Genomic DNA, 15,789 nt, shown 5'->3' on the forward strand with positions numbered 1-15,789 from the left:
TTTTGGTTTGGATTATTGAATTTTTCTTTTGTTTGTTTTGTTTTGGGGCCATACCTGGCAGTGCTCAGGGCTTGCTCCTTTATCTTCACTAAGAGATCACTCCTGGTCCAGCTTGGAGGACCATGAGGAGTGCTGGGCAGTGAACCCTGAATGGCCGTCTGCAATGTAAGTGCCTTACCCATTATTCTATATCTACAGATATGGACTATTGCATTTTAATGCATATTCATGAGAATTCCATGCATTCTAATCCTGCACCAAAATCAGTTAAGTAACCAGTGATTTTTTATTTTTTTGCTTTTTGGGTCACACCCAGCGATGCACAGCGGTGACTCCTGGTTCATACACTCAGGAATTACTCCTGGCGGTGCTCAAGGGACCATATGGGATGCTGGGAATCAAACCCGGGTCAGGCCACATGCAAGACAAATGCCCTACCTGCTGTGCTATCACTCCAGTCCAGCAGTGATTTTTAATTAATAGGGCTAGAGCGATAGCACAGCAGTAGGGTGTTTGCCTTACAAGCGGCCAACATGGCCGACCCGAGTTCAATTCCTCAGCCCCTCTCGGAGAGCCCGGCAAGCTAACGAGAGTATTCGATATGCCAGACACAGTAACAACAAAGTCTCCAATGGAGACGTTACTGGGCCCGCTCGAGCAAATCGACGATCAACGGAAAGGCCTTTACCTTTACCTTTACTGCACAATTAAAATGAAGGCTTCACTTAATGGTTGCACCTCAGTCTTTGGTTTAAAAAAAAAAAGGCATAAAATTTGCAACAATTATTCTGTGGAGTTTGGTATTACTTAAAACAATAAGGAACAAACCTTTTCTCTGATGAATCCCCTCTCCCACTGTCTGTGAAATGTTCTTTTTAAAATTGAATTTTTAAGGGGTGTGAGGGTTTTGGAGCACACCCTGCAAGTGCTCAGGATTTACTCCTGGCTCTGCTCTCGGGGGTCACTCCTGGCAGGGCTTGGAAGATTATGTGAGGTGTCAGGGATTGAACCCAAGTTAGACACGGAAAAGGCAAGTGCCCTACCCTCTGTATCTCTTATTTCATATTCCTGTGAAATGTTCTGTGAAATGTAATCCTTAGTTGTTCTTTATGGAAAGAAAGGGAAGTATTCTTTTCCCTAAGAAGAGCAATTTTTTATTTTTCATTTGAAAGTCTAGGTAGGTTTAAAGTTTGGGTAGAAGCAGTCATTCCTCAGGCTCAAGTATGCATTTAAAATATTAACAAAAACTAAAAATAGACACCAGGGCTTGGCAAGTGCCATTCTGAGTCATAGCAGGGGTATGCTCCCATTAGGGGCAGGGGCCGCACACTTGTGGTGTGGAATTTCCCGTGGCACCAGCGGAAAAGGAGCCCTGAATGTGTTTGTCAGCAAACTTCCCCCAAACAAAAAGAAATCAGGATTTCCTGTTGGGGCGTAAGAAGTGAGTGATGTCCAGGACCTCACAACCCCACCTCAGGCTGGCCTGAGCACTTGACAAAAAAAAACAAAACAACAAAAAAAAACAGGATCTGCCAACAAATCATCAGGGGTCAGCCCCAGCCCTGAGGGATAGATCAGTTTTTGCTGCTGAAAGTTTTCAATAAAGCTCAGAGGTAAGCCGCTGAGCTCAAGCTCTACATATAAACGTGGCACCAGGCTCCGGGCTGTGGATACAGCCAGCTCTGAGCCTGGTCGGCTGTGCAGAATCCTCTACTACGGGGCTGGAAGGATAACACAGCAGGTAGGGCATTTGCCTTGTACGCGGCCAACCCGGGTTCTATTCCCAGCATCTCATATGGTCCCCTGAGCACGGCCAGGAGTAATTCCTGAGTGCATAGGTCAGGAGTAATCTCTGTGCGTTGCTGGGTGTGACTCAAAAAGAGAAAGAAAAAAAAGAATCCTCTATTGCATTATCCTTTTCCTCACACCCCCTGTACTCTGACCATCACGGGGATCTCTTGAACTCTGAACCAGAAAGAAACAGTGGTAAGAGCTCCACATCTTTCACATCTTTATCGTGACTTTATTCTCAGTCCTTATCTCATCTTATAAAAGGCCTGACTCACTAGTTGGGGAACTTACCCCCCTCTACATACCTTTTGTTTTGGTTTGTTTGCTTTTTAGTTGTTTGTTTGTTTGTTTTCTTTTCTTTTCCTCTGGGCCACATCTGGGAGTGCTCACAAGCTACTCCAGGTCCCATGCTTGGAGTATGCTGCTCAGGGGACCAAACTTTGTATGCAGGATGCCTGGGTTTAATCCACATACTACAGTGGTCCCTGTGCTTAGCCGGGATTCACCCCTGAGCACAGAACTGAGAATAGCCCCTAAGTAGGGTAGGTGTGTTCCCCAAAGCCTCCAAATGTTAAATATCAAGGGGGCTGTGTAGGCATTTGTCTTGCATGTGGCCAACTCAGGTTCAATCTCTGACATCCATAGGGTCCCCTCAGGCACCGCTGGGAGTGATTCCTGAGCCTTGGACCCAGGAGCAACCCCTGAATATCATTGGGGGTGACCCCTCCAACTCAAAATCAAAAATTAAATGTTGAATTACCATAAAACCCAACAATTCTACTCCTATGTAAACAAACACCCAGGAGAATTGAAAACAGATGTTTTCACCAAAACTCATAAGTGTTCATCACTGTCACTGTCACTGTCCTCCCGTTGTTCATCGATTTGCTCGAGGGGGCCCAGTAATGTCTCCATTGCGACACTTGTTACTGTGTTTGGCATATCGAATACATCACGGGTAGCTTGCCAGGCTTTGCTGTGGGAGTGGGATACTCTCTGTAGCTTGCCAGGCTCTCTGAGAGGGGCGGAGGAACTAAACCTGGGTTGGCCAGGTCGGCCTCAAGCAAGGCAAACACCCTACCCGCTGTGGTGTTAATTCAAAGTAACCAGTGAAAGTAACCCAAGTGTTCTCAACTGATAAAGAAACGTGATACAGCCAAGTAACAAAGCCCTGTTGAACCTTTAAAAGGAATAAGTACCACATACAGAATATGTCATGAATGAACCCTGAAACACTATGTAGAGTGAAAAGAAAACAGACCTAAAAAGTCTCATATTGAGTACATTTATGAAAAAAAGACCAGAATAGGCAAATCCATAGAGACATAAAGTAGATTAGGGGCTGGAGGGATAGTACAAAGGGTATGATGCTTGCCTTACATGGCCAACCTGAGTTCTATCCCTAACACCTCATATGGTCCCCTGAGCCCACCAGGAGTGATCCCTGAGCACCCCAAAAGAAAAAATAAACAAAAAATGAAAGTAGATTAAAAGCTGGCAGACCTGGGAGAAATGGAAGGTATTACTAATGAGCAGATAAACATGTTATAAAGTAGTACAAGGTTGGGGCTAGAGAGATAAGGTGCGTCCCTTGCATGTGGCTGACCCGAGTTCGATCCTCAGCATCCCATATGGTCCCCTGAACACCACCAGGAGTGATTCCTGAGTGCAGAGCCAGGAGTAACTCTCAACAACAACAACAAAAAGTCGATCAACTCTTAAATATGTTAAAATACCTGCACAGGTGGGGGGGGTGGAGAGAGAGGAGGGTGAAGAGGGGGCCTTTTCACTTAGCAGCTTTGGGTACTGGGCTTCCCTGCTCACAGCACTTCAATTTAGTAGACTTTCGGGTCACACACAGCAGTGCTCAGGGGATACTTCTGGCTCAGTTGTTGGGGGTCACTCCTAGTTCTCAGAGGACCATGTGGTGCTGGATGTTACTGTGGCCCTGTAGTATACAAAGCCTGTACTCAGCCCGGCGAGCCATCTCCCGGCCCCTCACCGCATTCTTGTATTCCTATGGGACCCAGGGCCAGCACAGCCGATTTGCTGGCCAGACCCTCCCAACTGAGTGTGAGTGCCCAGCTAGAGCCTGTGTTGAATCCATGTTGAATCATGTTGAATCCAGGACACTGCTTGGCACCAAGGAGATGACTGACGCAAACATGTTTGAATGAGTATCCTTTAGTATAGCTCAAATATTACCACTGCATTTTATTCCACTGCTTCTGAAACAGCACACACAAAGTGCCTCTAAGAGCATACACAAACATATGCCTATCCGCAACATCTGTGTTATTAAAAAAATATTTTCCCTTCAATTTGTTTTTTTTTAATCAATTAGTTTTCGAACTGGATGATTAATTTGAGTGTTGTATCTTTTCTACTTCCAGGGAGAAATATGATTTCAAAAGTGATAAGCTAATCATCAATAACATTACCAAGATGAGTAGAGAACAGGTGAAAATATCTAATTTGGGAAATGCACCAAATAACATAGTTCCTGAACAAAAACTTTATAATTTAAATGCCTCGACAAAAGTTACTCCTGGGGGTGCTTGGGGTGGGGGGGGTCATACAGATTGCTAGGGATCAAACCTGGGACAGTTGTGACCTACCTACCCACTGTACTATCACTCTGGTCCCTGAAACAGAGTACATTTTTTACCTTTTTTTCTGGTTAGTTTGTTTCTGGGCCATACCTGGAAGTGCTCAGGAGTTACTCCTGGCTTTGCACTAAGGAAAATATTCCTGAGGTGCTTGGGTGACCATATGGGGTGCTGGGGATCGAACCCAGGTTGACATCATACAAGGCAAATAAATGTTCTATACAGAAACAACAAAGTCTCCAATGGAGACGTTACTGGGCCCGCTCGAGCAAATCGACGATCAACGGGAGGGCCTTTACCTTTACATTGTACTATTATCTCTCTGGCTGAAACAGGAAACTTTTTAAGAGACAAGAAACCACTTAAACAAACAAACAAAACCAGAAGATAAAATACAGTTTTTGAAAAAAAGTATTCTAAGTAATTGCTTCAACAACAATAATAGGCAAGTAATAACCCCAGCTAACATTTGCCGAGTGCTTACTGTGCATTGTGGTGGGCATTACGGTATTTCTGCTTTCTCAGTAATTCAGTTATAACATTGGGACAGAGGTACTGTTATAATCCTCCCTTTGAGAGAAAGGAACAGTTTTCCCAAGGTCATGTGGCAGGTAAGTTGCTGGGTGGGATTGGAATACTGGGGGTCTCAGTCACCCATGCCGTAACCAGGAGCACCTCGACAGCATCAGTTGATTCTGAGTGGATTGAGCAGGGCCGAGTTTAGAAAAGATCTTGGAGATAAAAAGATCTTGGAGAATGAGTGGGAAATGAAATTTAGGGCTGACTGAGGTAGGGGTGTCTATGCTGCCAAATCCTCTTCCCATGTCAGATGGGTACTTTCTCAATGAGGCTGGTCTGACCTTGACCTGCCCCACTTTGCCAGGTCAGCTCCTGACAGGACTGTCCCATTTCACCCCTTCTTAGTGAGTCCCCTGGCTTTCCTGTTTATATCTGCAAAGACATGTATGTTCACATCTTTGCTTCTTCTTCTTTTTTTTCTTTTTTTTTTTCTGTCTTTTTTGGGTCATACCTGGCGATGCTCAGGGGTTACTCCTGGTTCTGCACTCAGGAATCACTCCCGGCAGTGCTTGGGGACCATATGGGATGCCAGGGATTGAACCTGGATCGAATACATGCAAGACAAATGCCCTACCCTCTGTATTATTGCTCCAGTTCCTCTTCGGTTTCTTTTTAAACTCTGATACTGAAGGTCTAAGCATCCCTACTGCCAGCAGTACTGCAGGCATTAGCTGTCCTGGCCCTTGAAAAACTTTGAAGTTCACTGCTTGCACCTATAGTCAGGGGCCTGTGGGCCCGCCTCAGCTGCTGAGGACACGATGTCCAAATGGCTCAGCCTACCCAGGGGGCCTGGAATAGCCTGGGCTGTGTCAGAGCAGGCCATGGTTCTATGCCTCGCCTTCTAGTTCTCTTAGGGGAAAAGGGCTCCTTCCTTTGTGTCCTGTGTTTCCCCCCCAGTCCTCATTCTCAGCGCCTGAGAGGGGAAACCATTCTTATCTGAAAATCTCTGAATGTTTTCTCTCCTCCTTTTAGGCAGTTTTCAAAATCCGGTCTTAAGTTTTAAAAGTTCAAAGGACTTGTCAAGTCAATGTGCTTGTCCTTCCCTGATTATGGTTTGTTTTTCTGCTTTTTTTTTTTCTCTCTTCACCTTTACTGATATAGACTGAATTCCCAGGCCCTGTTTCCTAAGTCTGACCGTTCTTTTGTGATGCTGTTTGGCACCTTCGCTGTGTGGGTAGCCCCCTGAAACGGCCTCTTATTTGATGGTGTCTGGATGTCTTTTTCACTCTTGGAGACTGGCAGATGGGGCAGGTCAGGATCATTCCAGCATCAGCCCCTTACTGTCGCCCAAATTGGGAGGCCCTGAGGATGGGTGCTGTACATAAATGCTAAACAACGAATAATGACTTTGAAGCTCAAAGTTCTTGTGTGTTCATGCTATTTGAAGCATAGAGAGACCCCTTTTATTCTGGCTTCACTGCTATTTATTGCTTTTAGACTTTCTGTTTTTTATCTTGCAGTCTCTTCTCAGTTCTAGCCACTGACTTAGAGTGAGAAACTGATAAGGAGAAGGACCTTAAACAACAGAAGACATGCTCATGTCCTCAATGGACAGACTGTGTTGAAAAATTCATGTCAATGCATGTATATACTTTTTTCTAGAATTACTGAAGTGCGTGTGTGTGTGTGTGTGTGTGTGTGTGGTATGTGTGCACATGCATAGTGGGGATGGGACCCAGGGCCGCATACATGCAAAGCATGTACTCTACCACTGAGCTACAAGCTAAGCCCCAAGTGATTTAAATTTTTAAAAGAGCGAATTTGTGTTATTTTTGTTACCAAAGTCAAGTCTCTTGAAAGCTTTACAAACCCTCATCAAATTCTTAGAAAACCACAAGAATAATCATTTGCTGCTAAAAATAGCACTTTTCGAATGCTTATATGCCCGAGAGAAGGATAAGTACACCAGTTGCCACCATAGAATTTTTCTAAGCGTCTCCTGGCTAGGCAGGGACATTGTGAACTCAGAGCCCAGAAGTTTGTACCATGTAGCTGGGAGTGCACTTGTGTTTATGCCAAGTCCAGAAATAAATCCTAGATGATGTTTAAGTTCAGCATGAAATAAACAATATTTTAGGAAGCAAACAGTCAGGGAGCCAGAATAATAAGAGGTTGGAAATGAAAACAAGGATGTGAAGATAAATGCGTTCTTTTTCTCAGTGCACGGAGTCAAGGATCTGCATTCTGGGGCTGGACAGATGGTACAGGGGTTTAGGTTCTGGCCTTGCATGAGGCTTGCATGGTTTTATCTGGGCATTACATGGTTCCTGAAGCACCGCTGGGGCAGCCTGGAGGCCCCAGCACAGTAGCGGGCTGGCGAGCCCCTGGCAGGGACTAGTGGGTGAGCAAACCATACTCCAGAATCTGCCCAGTTGTCTGAGAATCACCCAGGGGGACCTGGGCCCCTGAGCACCACTTTCTCGTCCCCCTCATACAAGCCCCCAACCCCCCTTACTCAATCTAGATTCTGTGACCAGGAGCAAAAGAAGCTCTCAAAAAGGAATCAAGTTAGACGTCATTCCTCCCTTCAGGAAAATAATGTTGGAAATCTTAAGAATCCAAAGGTTTTCCACTGGTGGTAGGAAACATTATATGCATAAATGCAACTATCAATAACTTTGTAAATCATAGTTCTTTAATTAAATAAATTTTTTAAAAAGAATAAAACAATCCAAAAGGTCTTTTATTGGTTATTTAATGCCAGCAATGAAACAAGAAAAGTGAGGCTGGAGCAACTGTATAGTGAGTAAGGCATTTGCCTTTCATGAGGCCCATCCTGGTTTGATCCCCATATGGTCCCCTGAGCTCTGCAGAGAGTGACCCTTGAGCACAGAGCTAGGAGTAAGCCTTGAGCAGCACTGGGTGTGGCCTAAAAACCAAAACCAAAACAAAACATTTAAAAAAAATAAGAAAAAATCTTTTTTTTTTCTTTTTGGGTCACACCTGGCGATGCACAGGGGTTCCTCCTGGCTCTGCACTCAGGAGTTACTCCTGGCGGTGCTCAGGGGGACCATATGGGATGCTGGGAATCAAACCCGGGTCGGCCGCGTGCAAGGCAGACGCTCTACCCGCTGTGCTATCTCTCCAGCCCCAAGAAAAAAATCTTAGAACTCATGGAAGGTAGCTGCTGGTAGATGAAAATAAAATAATTATTATAAATATAGCAGCATATTTTTATCCCTGCTCAATCAGAATCCTCACGTCCGCCAAGAACACTCCAATTTAGCAACTAAGCTCAAACTTTTGTTCCTAAATATTTCCTGCCGACTATGATTAAACAAAGAAACAGTTGAAGGGAACAGGTTTCCACATGGGGAAGCACCCTGAAAACCGCTCCCGAATCAATGATCTGTCATGGTTTATTTTTCACAGAGCCCCCGACAGGAGGTTTTGGAGAGCAGCACTGTCCCCCATCCCCCAAAGCTTATCCACCTTGTGTCACTACTGTAGAAACCACCATGGGGACGCAGGCAATGAGGGGATTAAGGATACTTGTTGCGGATAAAGACTGGGTCACACAAGGCAGGTCCTCTACCCTGCCCAAGCCCAGCAGGGCAGAACACCCCATCTCAGGTCCACACTCATTTCTCTGTCTCCAGGCCTTCCTGAGAGACACTCACCCAGAGGAAGGAGGAAGCTTAGGCCAGGCAGGAGGGGAGGACCAAACAGGAAAGGAGGATGGGAAGGCTGGACCTTAGGTCCAGAGTCCCCAGTCTTATGTTCATTTCTTTCCCCTTTGTTTTGGTGGGGGGAGACAAAACCCAGCAGTGCTCAGGACTTATGCCTGGCTCTCTGCTCAGGAATCACTCCTGGCAGGGCACGGGAGACCATATGGGGTGCTGGGGATTGAACTTGGGGAACCATATGCTGAATATTAAATCTGAGGTGACCATGTGCAATGCTCATTTCCATGGGCATGGAAATACTGATTCTGTTAAAAAGTAATTTTGAGGTTGCACAGACAGTACAGTGGGCTGGTACTTGCCTTGCACCTTGCCAACTGAGGTTCAATCACCATCTGGGGGCTAAGTGGGGGGCTAGGGATTGAACCCAGAGTGACTACGTACAAGACAAGTTGTCTTGTACTATGGGTCTGGCCCATCTGCCTTCATTTCTTTTTTTGGGGGGGTCACACCCGGCGATGCACAGGGGGTGATGCACAGGGATTCCTCCTGGCTCTGCACTCAGGAATTACCCCTGGCAGTGCTCAGGGAACCATATGAGATGCTGGGAATCGAACCCGGGTCGGCCACATGCAAGGCAAACGCCCTACCCGCTGTGCTATCGCTCCAGCCCCCATCTGCATTCATTTCTAAGGGACCAGGATTCCCTCTGGAGATCCTCCCTCACCAAGTTCCCAGAGCCCTGAAGTCTGGGACAGCTGCATGAGCCCTATCTGTGGAAACGTGAGGTGGGTCTCCAGTTCAGCACCCTCGACTCCCCCAGCAAAGCACCTCTCTGCCATACCCACCCCCAGCCATCTCCCTCTGCCAGTGAGAACTCTGGGTGTGCTACAGTTCATGAGCCTTCCTGGGACTGCTCAGCGTCACCCCAAGCTCCCCACTTCCTCCTGGAGCCCTAGCCCTGTCCTCAAGCAGCCAGCCTGCAGTACTCATCCTCCGATCCCCACAGTCCCCCCGCAAATAGTCCAACAGTTCTTACTCTGCCCCTCCCCAGGAGTCAAGTTCAGCCATGCAGCTGCCCAGCAGCTGAGCATGATTCCACGGTGGCTGGAATCTGTTCTGGTGGTCGTGGTGGGGATGGGTGGGGGCACGCAGGTGGTTCCGGCTGAGGGCTGAGTATCAGCTGCGTGCTGCTGCACTGGAGACCAGTTCCTGATCAGGGAGCCCAGCGCACAGTCATGTAAGAGGATCCGTGCAGGGTGGTGTCACCCTTCACCGCACACAGGAACAGGAGAAGGCCTGGCAGCAGCCACCTTGCTTTCCAGAAAGAGCACCGGAGCAGGAAGCAAAGTCCCACAAATCAAGTCAGTGGCAGATGCTTCCACTGTCCTACGGGGTCACACCTTTTCCCCATCACATGGTGCGGCTCTGACATAGTGACAGGGGAAGAGTGACAGATCCCAGCTTGGGGGAGGGGGTGGCGAGGGGGGATGAAAGTAAATATGCTGGGGCGGGAGTGGGGTGAGGGGCTGCTCTCTAGGGCGAATGCGTTAAAACTCTCTGCTGAACAAATTCAATGACGAGTCTGCCTCGGACACTGGCTGGTACCCAAACCCAGATCCCGGTGTAGTGCTGGCCTGGGCGCCGCTCTGGGTCCTGCCCTGACAGCTGCCATGCCCACTAGTGGGGCCACATGTGCTATTTCTGTGCACAGGATGTGAGGAGGATAGGCCACCTTGGTTCAGACCAGGAAATGAGTCGGATTATTATAGTCTTATGAGGGATTGATCTTCAAAGTGTCCTGAAAGCAGTAAACAGGCGGCATCATGCATCAGGACAGTGGTTTGAAAGACGCCTTATAAAGGATGAAACAAGGGAGAAATGCTGGCTAAGCTGGGATGCTTAGTACTGGCAACCAATCAAAAGAAATGGAGAAGGCTGGAGCTAAAATTCAAGGGGTGTCAAGACTTAGAAGAAAAATACTGAGATTTTTCCAGGAGGACCACGTTTCTCAGCAAACTTTGGTCGAATGTGGAAGTGGAGAAACATGGGCAACTCAGAAGAGACTGTGGGAGGTGGATTTACTTTATTTTCCTTCTTCTTCATTTTTCTTTTGGTAGGCGGGTACATCTGGAGGTGCTCAGGGCTTACTCCTGGCTCTGCACTAGAAGATCATGCCGGCAGGGCTAAGGGAACCATCTGTGGTGCTGGGAATTGAACCAGGTTCATTCATGTGTAAGGCAAGTGCTCTACCCCACTATCATCGTTCTGGCTCCGCTTCATTTTCCTTTTAAGACAAAATTTTTATCTGTAAATCAACTTGGATGGGACTAATTTAATGGATCTAACTGGTTTTTGAAAAAAGAATTCTGATGGCACAGAGGCATAATGATAGACATTATGCCCACCATAAAAAGCATTCATCTGCAGTGCTATTTGTAAGAGTGAAAAAACACCCAGCAACATCATAAAATAAACTGTGCTGTGTTTCTTGGATGAAACCCAGCAGCTGCTGACAGCAATGAGGTAATTGGACTATACCTGTCTGGAGTATGTCTGGGATGGACAGTTCTAGAGAAAAATCAAGATGTAGGATAAAGGCATGGAAATTCTGATTCTGTTAAAAAGAATTTGGAGCTGCAGAGACAGTACAGTGGGGAGGTGTTTGCCTTGCACGTGGCCAACCTGAATTTGTTCCCCAGAACTCCATATCATTCCCCGAGTCTACCAGCAGTGATCCCTGAGTGCAGAGCCAGGAGTAAGCACTGCGCATTATCAGGTGTAGGTTCTCCCAATCCCCCCCCCCCCCCCGCAAAGAAATAATTTCCCTGCCTGTGCATGGAAGAAGGTCCAAGGATACTGGAGAAAGAGACAGACAGACAGATAGACAAGATAGAGACAGAGACACAGAGAGAGAGACACAGAGAGATAGAGAGAATGAGAGAGAGAGAGAGAGAGAGAGAGAGAGAGAGAGAGAGAGAGAGAGGGAAACCACTGGTAACTGCTATCAGTTGTGATGTCTGGGGGTCACACACACCAGTGGGGTTTTCACAAAGAGTGATTCCTGAGCTCCTGGTTCACTGTGACTCCTTCACAACACCCACTATCTCCTTTATAATAAAAAACCAACAAAGGGCCATGAGAAGTGCTCAGCATTGGCCTAGTTTTGCTAGAAGTGCAATGTTCTTGGAAGCCCGTGGGCAGCCCTAGCCCTCTGTGGGTCCCGGAAGCTACAAAGCCTGCATTTCTGAAGTGCTGAGAGCAAGGGGGGACCACTGACCTCAGAGGCCCCCCTCTCTGGCCTGTGGTAGGACCCTGGCCTTTGAGCATCTGAGAACATTCCCCGGGTCGGCCTAACTGTGCTTCTGCTCCAGGAGCACTGGGGGGATTCCCCGCCTGCCCAGGCCGTGACCCCACACACCTCGCTGCTTGGCTTGGGCGGCAGCGATTCATCAACTCTCTCTGGGCAAAGCCTTCAAAACTGCTCTAGGTTCAAACCTGTCTCTGAGCACAGGGAACCCACCACAGGCCCTCCCAGTCCCCTGTGTCCTCAGGCCTGCCCCGACTGCCCTTTCCTCTGGGAACACCTTTGGAAAGCGTGAGGGCCACAGTCTGGTTTTCTGGACAATGCCCTGATGGAGCCGCTCTTCACAGGCATTTTCTGAGCTCCAGAGAACTCTTCCCTCTCCGCATGCTGGACGTCCTCTCTTCCCCACCCCAGAGCTGTTCTCAGGATTCCTACTTACCAGCCACCGCCTGGTTCCAATGTCTCTTCTTCTCAGGAGCCTTTCCCAACCCCCGGAGGCCAGCCAGGGTCCCTACATCTGAGCACCGCCCCAACAGCCCCCATCTCTGCCTTCTGGGTCATCAGTGCCTCAAGTGCGCAAACAACACCTCAGTAGGCTAGTAGTCTGGGGCCGAGCGCGCCCACCAGGATCCGCAGGGGCGCCTGTGCGGGAGGAGGAACTTTCCCTGCTCCCCACTTCCCTTTTTGTCCCATGTGTCCCCGTGAATGGTTATAAAATCTAGAAACATACACTGTTCATTCTTTCTGTGTTACTGAGCCACACCGGCTGTGCTTGGGACTATTCCCAGTGTGGACCGGGAACACGTTCACCTGTCCCCAAACTTGAGGGGCTTCTCGGAGTTTGGGTGAAGCAGAGGGCACTGTGTGTTTAAAAAGATTCAGAAGTCATGGCTCCTATGCCAGAAAGTTTCTCCATTTGCTGTACCGGCAGAATTGCTGATGGTACAGCCCCCGCCTGGAGCCTTTGAGCCCTCAGCACTGGGTCCCAGGCTTCCCAGAGGTGCTGGGGGGAGGGGGCTGTACCAGAGGAGGGTTGGGATGTGCTTGGGGGGCAGACACTGACCTCGGCTGATGCGCTGCTTCTCTCCAGACAGGATGCCGGGGCTGTCGATGATGCTGATGCTTTTCAGGACCTGATTGGGCAGCTGGGAGCACATGAACCTGCAAGAAAGAGGTGGAGTGGGTCAGAACCCTTGCTGCTGTGGAGCCCCATACTCCGGGACCCCAGGGGAGACTGAGGTGGCCCTACTGGTGCCACGGATGCAAGTGGCTGGTGCAGGAGATTGGTGTGGTGCCCGCACCCCTGTACCAGCTACCAGATCCTTTCCCAGAGTTTCCCATGCACTGAATTTCAGCCGTTGTTTTGTATCTGGGAGACCTCTGTCTCTTGCAAGGGTGCAAGAGCACCCTTGTCTCTGTCTCTTGCAAGGGTACAAGAGCACCCTTGCAGATGTTACCGGCCCCCTCAGAGCTAGGCCCTACCAGTGGGTAGGATGGCAGAGACCTTGGAGCCTGTTTACACCATCACGTGCTCCAGGCACTCAGCAGCCAGCCTGGGGCCTGCTGAGGCTCCAAGTCGGGGGAGTTCCTGTGAGCGGCTCCCCAAAACCTCGGAAGTGCTTAGGAATCCTAGAGCTACCCTCAGAGTGGACAGAGCTTCTCCTAGCCTCCTCCCCTGCATCTTGACCCCCTGGCCATGGTTCCGGTCAGTCACCGGGTGTTGAGCTCACGAAGCAGAGCAGTGGAGGGTTCGGGTTCGGCTCAGCCTTTGCCCATCGTGTGCTGTGTCACCCTGCCTCAAGGCTGGCCCTTTCTAGGCCTCCACTTCGGTCTGCAGGATGGAGGCATCAGTCAGGGGGCAGCTGAGGTCCTTTCAGCTTCTGACACTCAAGCTCTGGAGTTAGAAGAGGGAAAGGGCTTTGTAACTTGCTCCCAGGCAGAGGGTCTGAGGTTGCTGCATGGGCTCTGGGTAGGGGGTGGTTTAAGGCAGAAACAGCTCAGTTGCTGAGCTGGTAAATGTTGCTGAGCTGGTGAATGTTGTGGCTAACCTGTGTATCTGGGAGTGGGGGGGTGGGGCTGAGAGTTTAAACAGGCGGGGGAAGCTCAATTCTTCCATTCAGTACAAGTGGCAGCGATTACTAAGAAAGTAAGCATTTGGGGAATGCAGGGCAGGGTGGCTGCCCAGCACGCACGTGGGCACCAGGGCCTCTTGGGCTTGGCCTGGGAGTGGCAGCCCCCAGCAAGGGTCAAGGCGACAGATGATTCAAGTTAACTTTTTCCCAGGGGATCAGGAGAATTTCTCGCCTATTCTCCCCCCGCCTCCCACTTCATCTTTCAAATCAGTCCAAGGTATGGCGACTGTTTTGCAGCTGGAAGAGCTTAACCGCACCACAGAGGGGGCATGTCAGGGCCACACAGGACAAGTGGCATGTTGGGGCCACTCCCTGGGCCCAGCTGGCTGGAGACACTGCTGAGAATCTGTCAGCTGAATTCAACCCATGAGGCTAAACACTCTGTTACAAAGAAAGTGCTGCATTGGTGTCAGAGAGCCCCTCCTCCGTCACCTTCACTGTGACATAAAGCAGCTTCGGGAGAGCAGAAGGGTGAGAAGGAAGTATGAGGTCAGTGGGCGTCTGCATGTTCCCAGTTCCGGGAGGGGAGGTGGGGGACACACCCGGGGCTGACATCAGGAAGGGCCTAGTTCCTACTACAGTCCCCTACCACATTTTATCCCAGTGGCTCGAGACCCTGAACCCCGGACCATGCTGAGAAAATAGCACCTACATGAAACGCTTTCATGTAAAGTGTTCACGGAGAGGGCAGATCTTCCACCCAAACCACCCGCTCACACTCAACACCAACTTCTCCCAGCATAGACACCCCGGGTTCTAGGACAAGGGATCCAAAGTCATGAAGTGGTTAATGCCATTGGGGCAGAGAAAATGTTTCCAACAACTCCCCCCTTCATCATCACATGTGGCCCAAACACCACAAAAAGGGAGAAAAGGAAAAAGAAGACTTATCTGTGTAGGTTGAACTACATGAAACAGTCCATGGTCAGCACCATTCACCTGGAAAAGTGATCATTTTATAAGATTTGATCTAAGGGGTAACTGATGCAGCCTAGATGTGAAATTAAACTCCTGGGCAGTGGTAGGTTGACTTCCCCCACCCGAATAAGATGTGTCTCAATTGATGGTTACACATGACAGGCAGAGGACCAGGAGGAGCCAGTGTAGAGAATGGGGGGAGGGGAGAGAAAGGGGGGTGGGGAGAAGAGAGGGGAAGGAGCAAGCCCACAAGAGAAGGGCTGTTGGAGATGGAAGGTGCAGCCACTCTGGGAGAGAAAGCATCTTGGGGGTTTGGGGCAGGGGGTGGGGGGGCAAGGTTTCAAGAACACAAGTCATCAGTAGCTCCAGCTTTAGGAGTCAGAGCCACACAGGGGCTCTCAGTCATCAGGTTACACTGTCATCAGCACAAACTCCGGTGCAGTGCAGTCCTGGGGTCCCCCTGCAGCCCCAGTACTCAGAGATGGAGGCGAGAAGCAAGGTTACCACTGACACCACAGCCCGCCAGAGCACCATGTGCCCACTGACATGCTTCCAAGCACAGATTTGCTGTCCCGGGATGGATTTCCTGCCCCTTCTGGGGGTGGCTGATGTCCAGCACGTCTGGTCTCACCTTCCACACCTCACAGGAACTGCACAGGCGCAGGCGAGTGCTGGGAAGTGTCTTCCTCCCCCTGCCAGACCACAGACTATTAGCTTTCTGATAAGGGGAGGGGAGCGGAGAGGGGAGGCATCACACCCTCCATTGGACCTGCATTCCCCAGGGAAGGTTGTGGGGGGTCACAGAAAGCATGTGGGTGAAGGAATGGTGA

At 49.3% G+C, this 15,789-nt stretch overlaps 1 protein-coding gene across 1 annotated transcript in view; it reads right to left on the minus strand.

Annotated features, from left to right (window-relative positions):
* Positions 1 to 15,789, minus strand: part of EHD4 (EH domain containing 4) — an 83,333-nt gene that overhangs the window by 35,923 nt on the left and 31,621 nt on the right. Inside the window, exon 3 of the mRNA XM_056134096.1 lies at positions 12,973 to 13,070. Within this exon, the coding sequence (XP_055990071.1) occupies positions 12,973 to 13,070 (98 nt within the window). The remainder of the gene's footprint in view (positions 1 to 12,972; positions 13,071 to 15,789) is intronic.

The sequence above is a fragment of the Sorex fumeus genome, unplaced genomic scaffold (genome assembly GCF_029834395.1).
Source record: "Sorex fumeus unplaced genomic scaffold, SorFum_2.1 ptg000098l, whole genome shotgun sequence".
NCBI lineage: Eukaryota > Metazoa > Chordata > Mammalia > Eulipotyphla > Soricidae > Sorex > Sorex fumeus.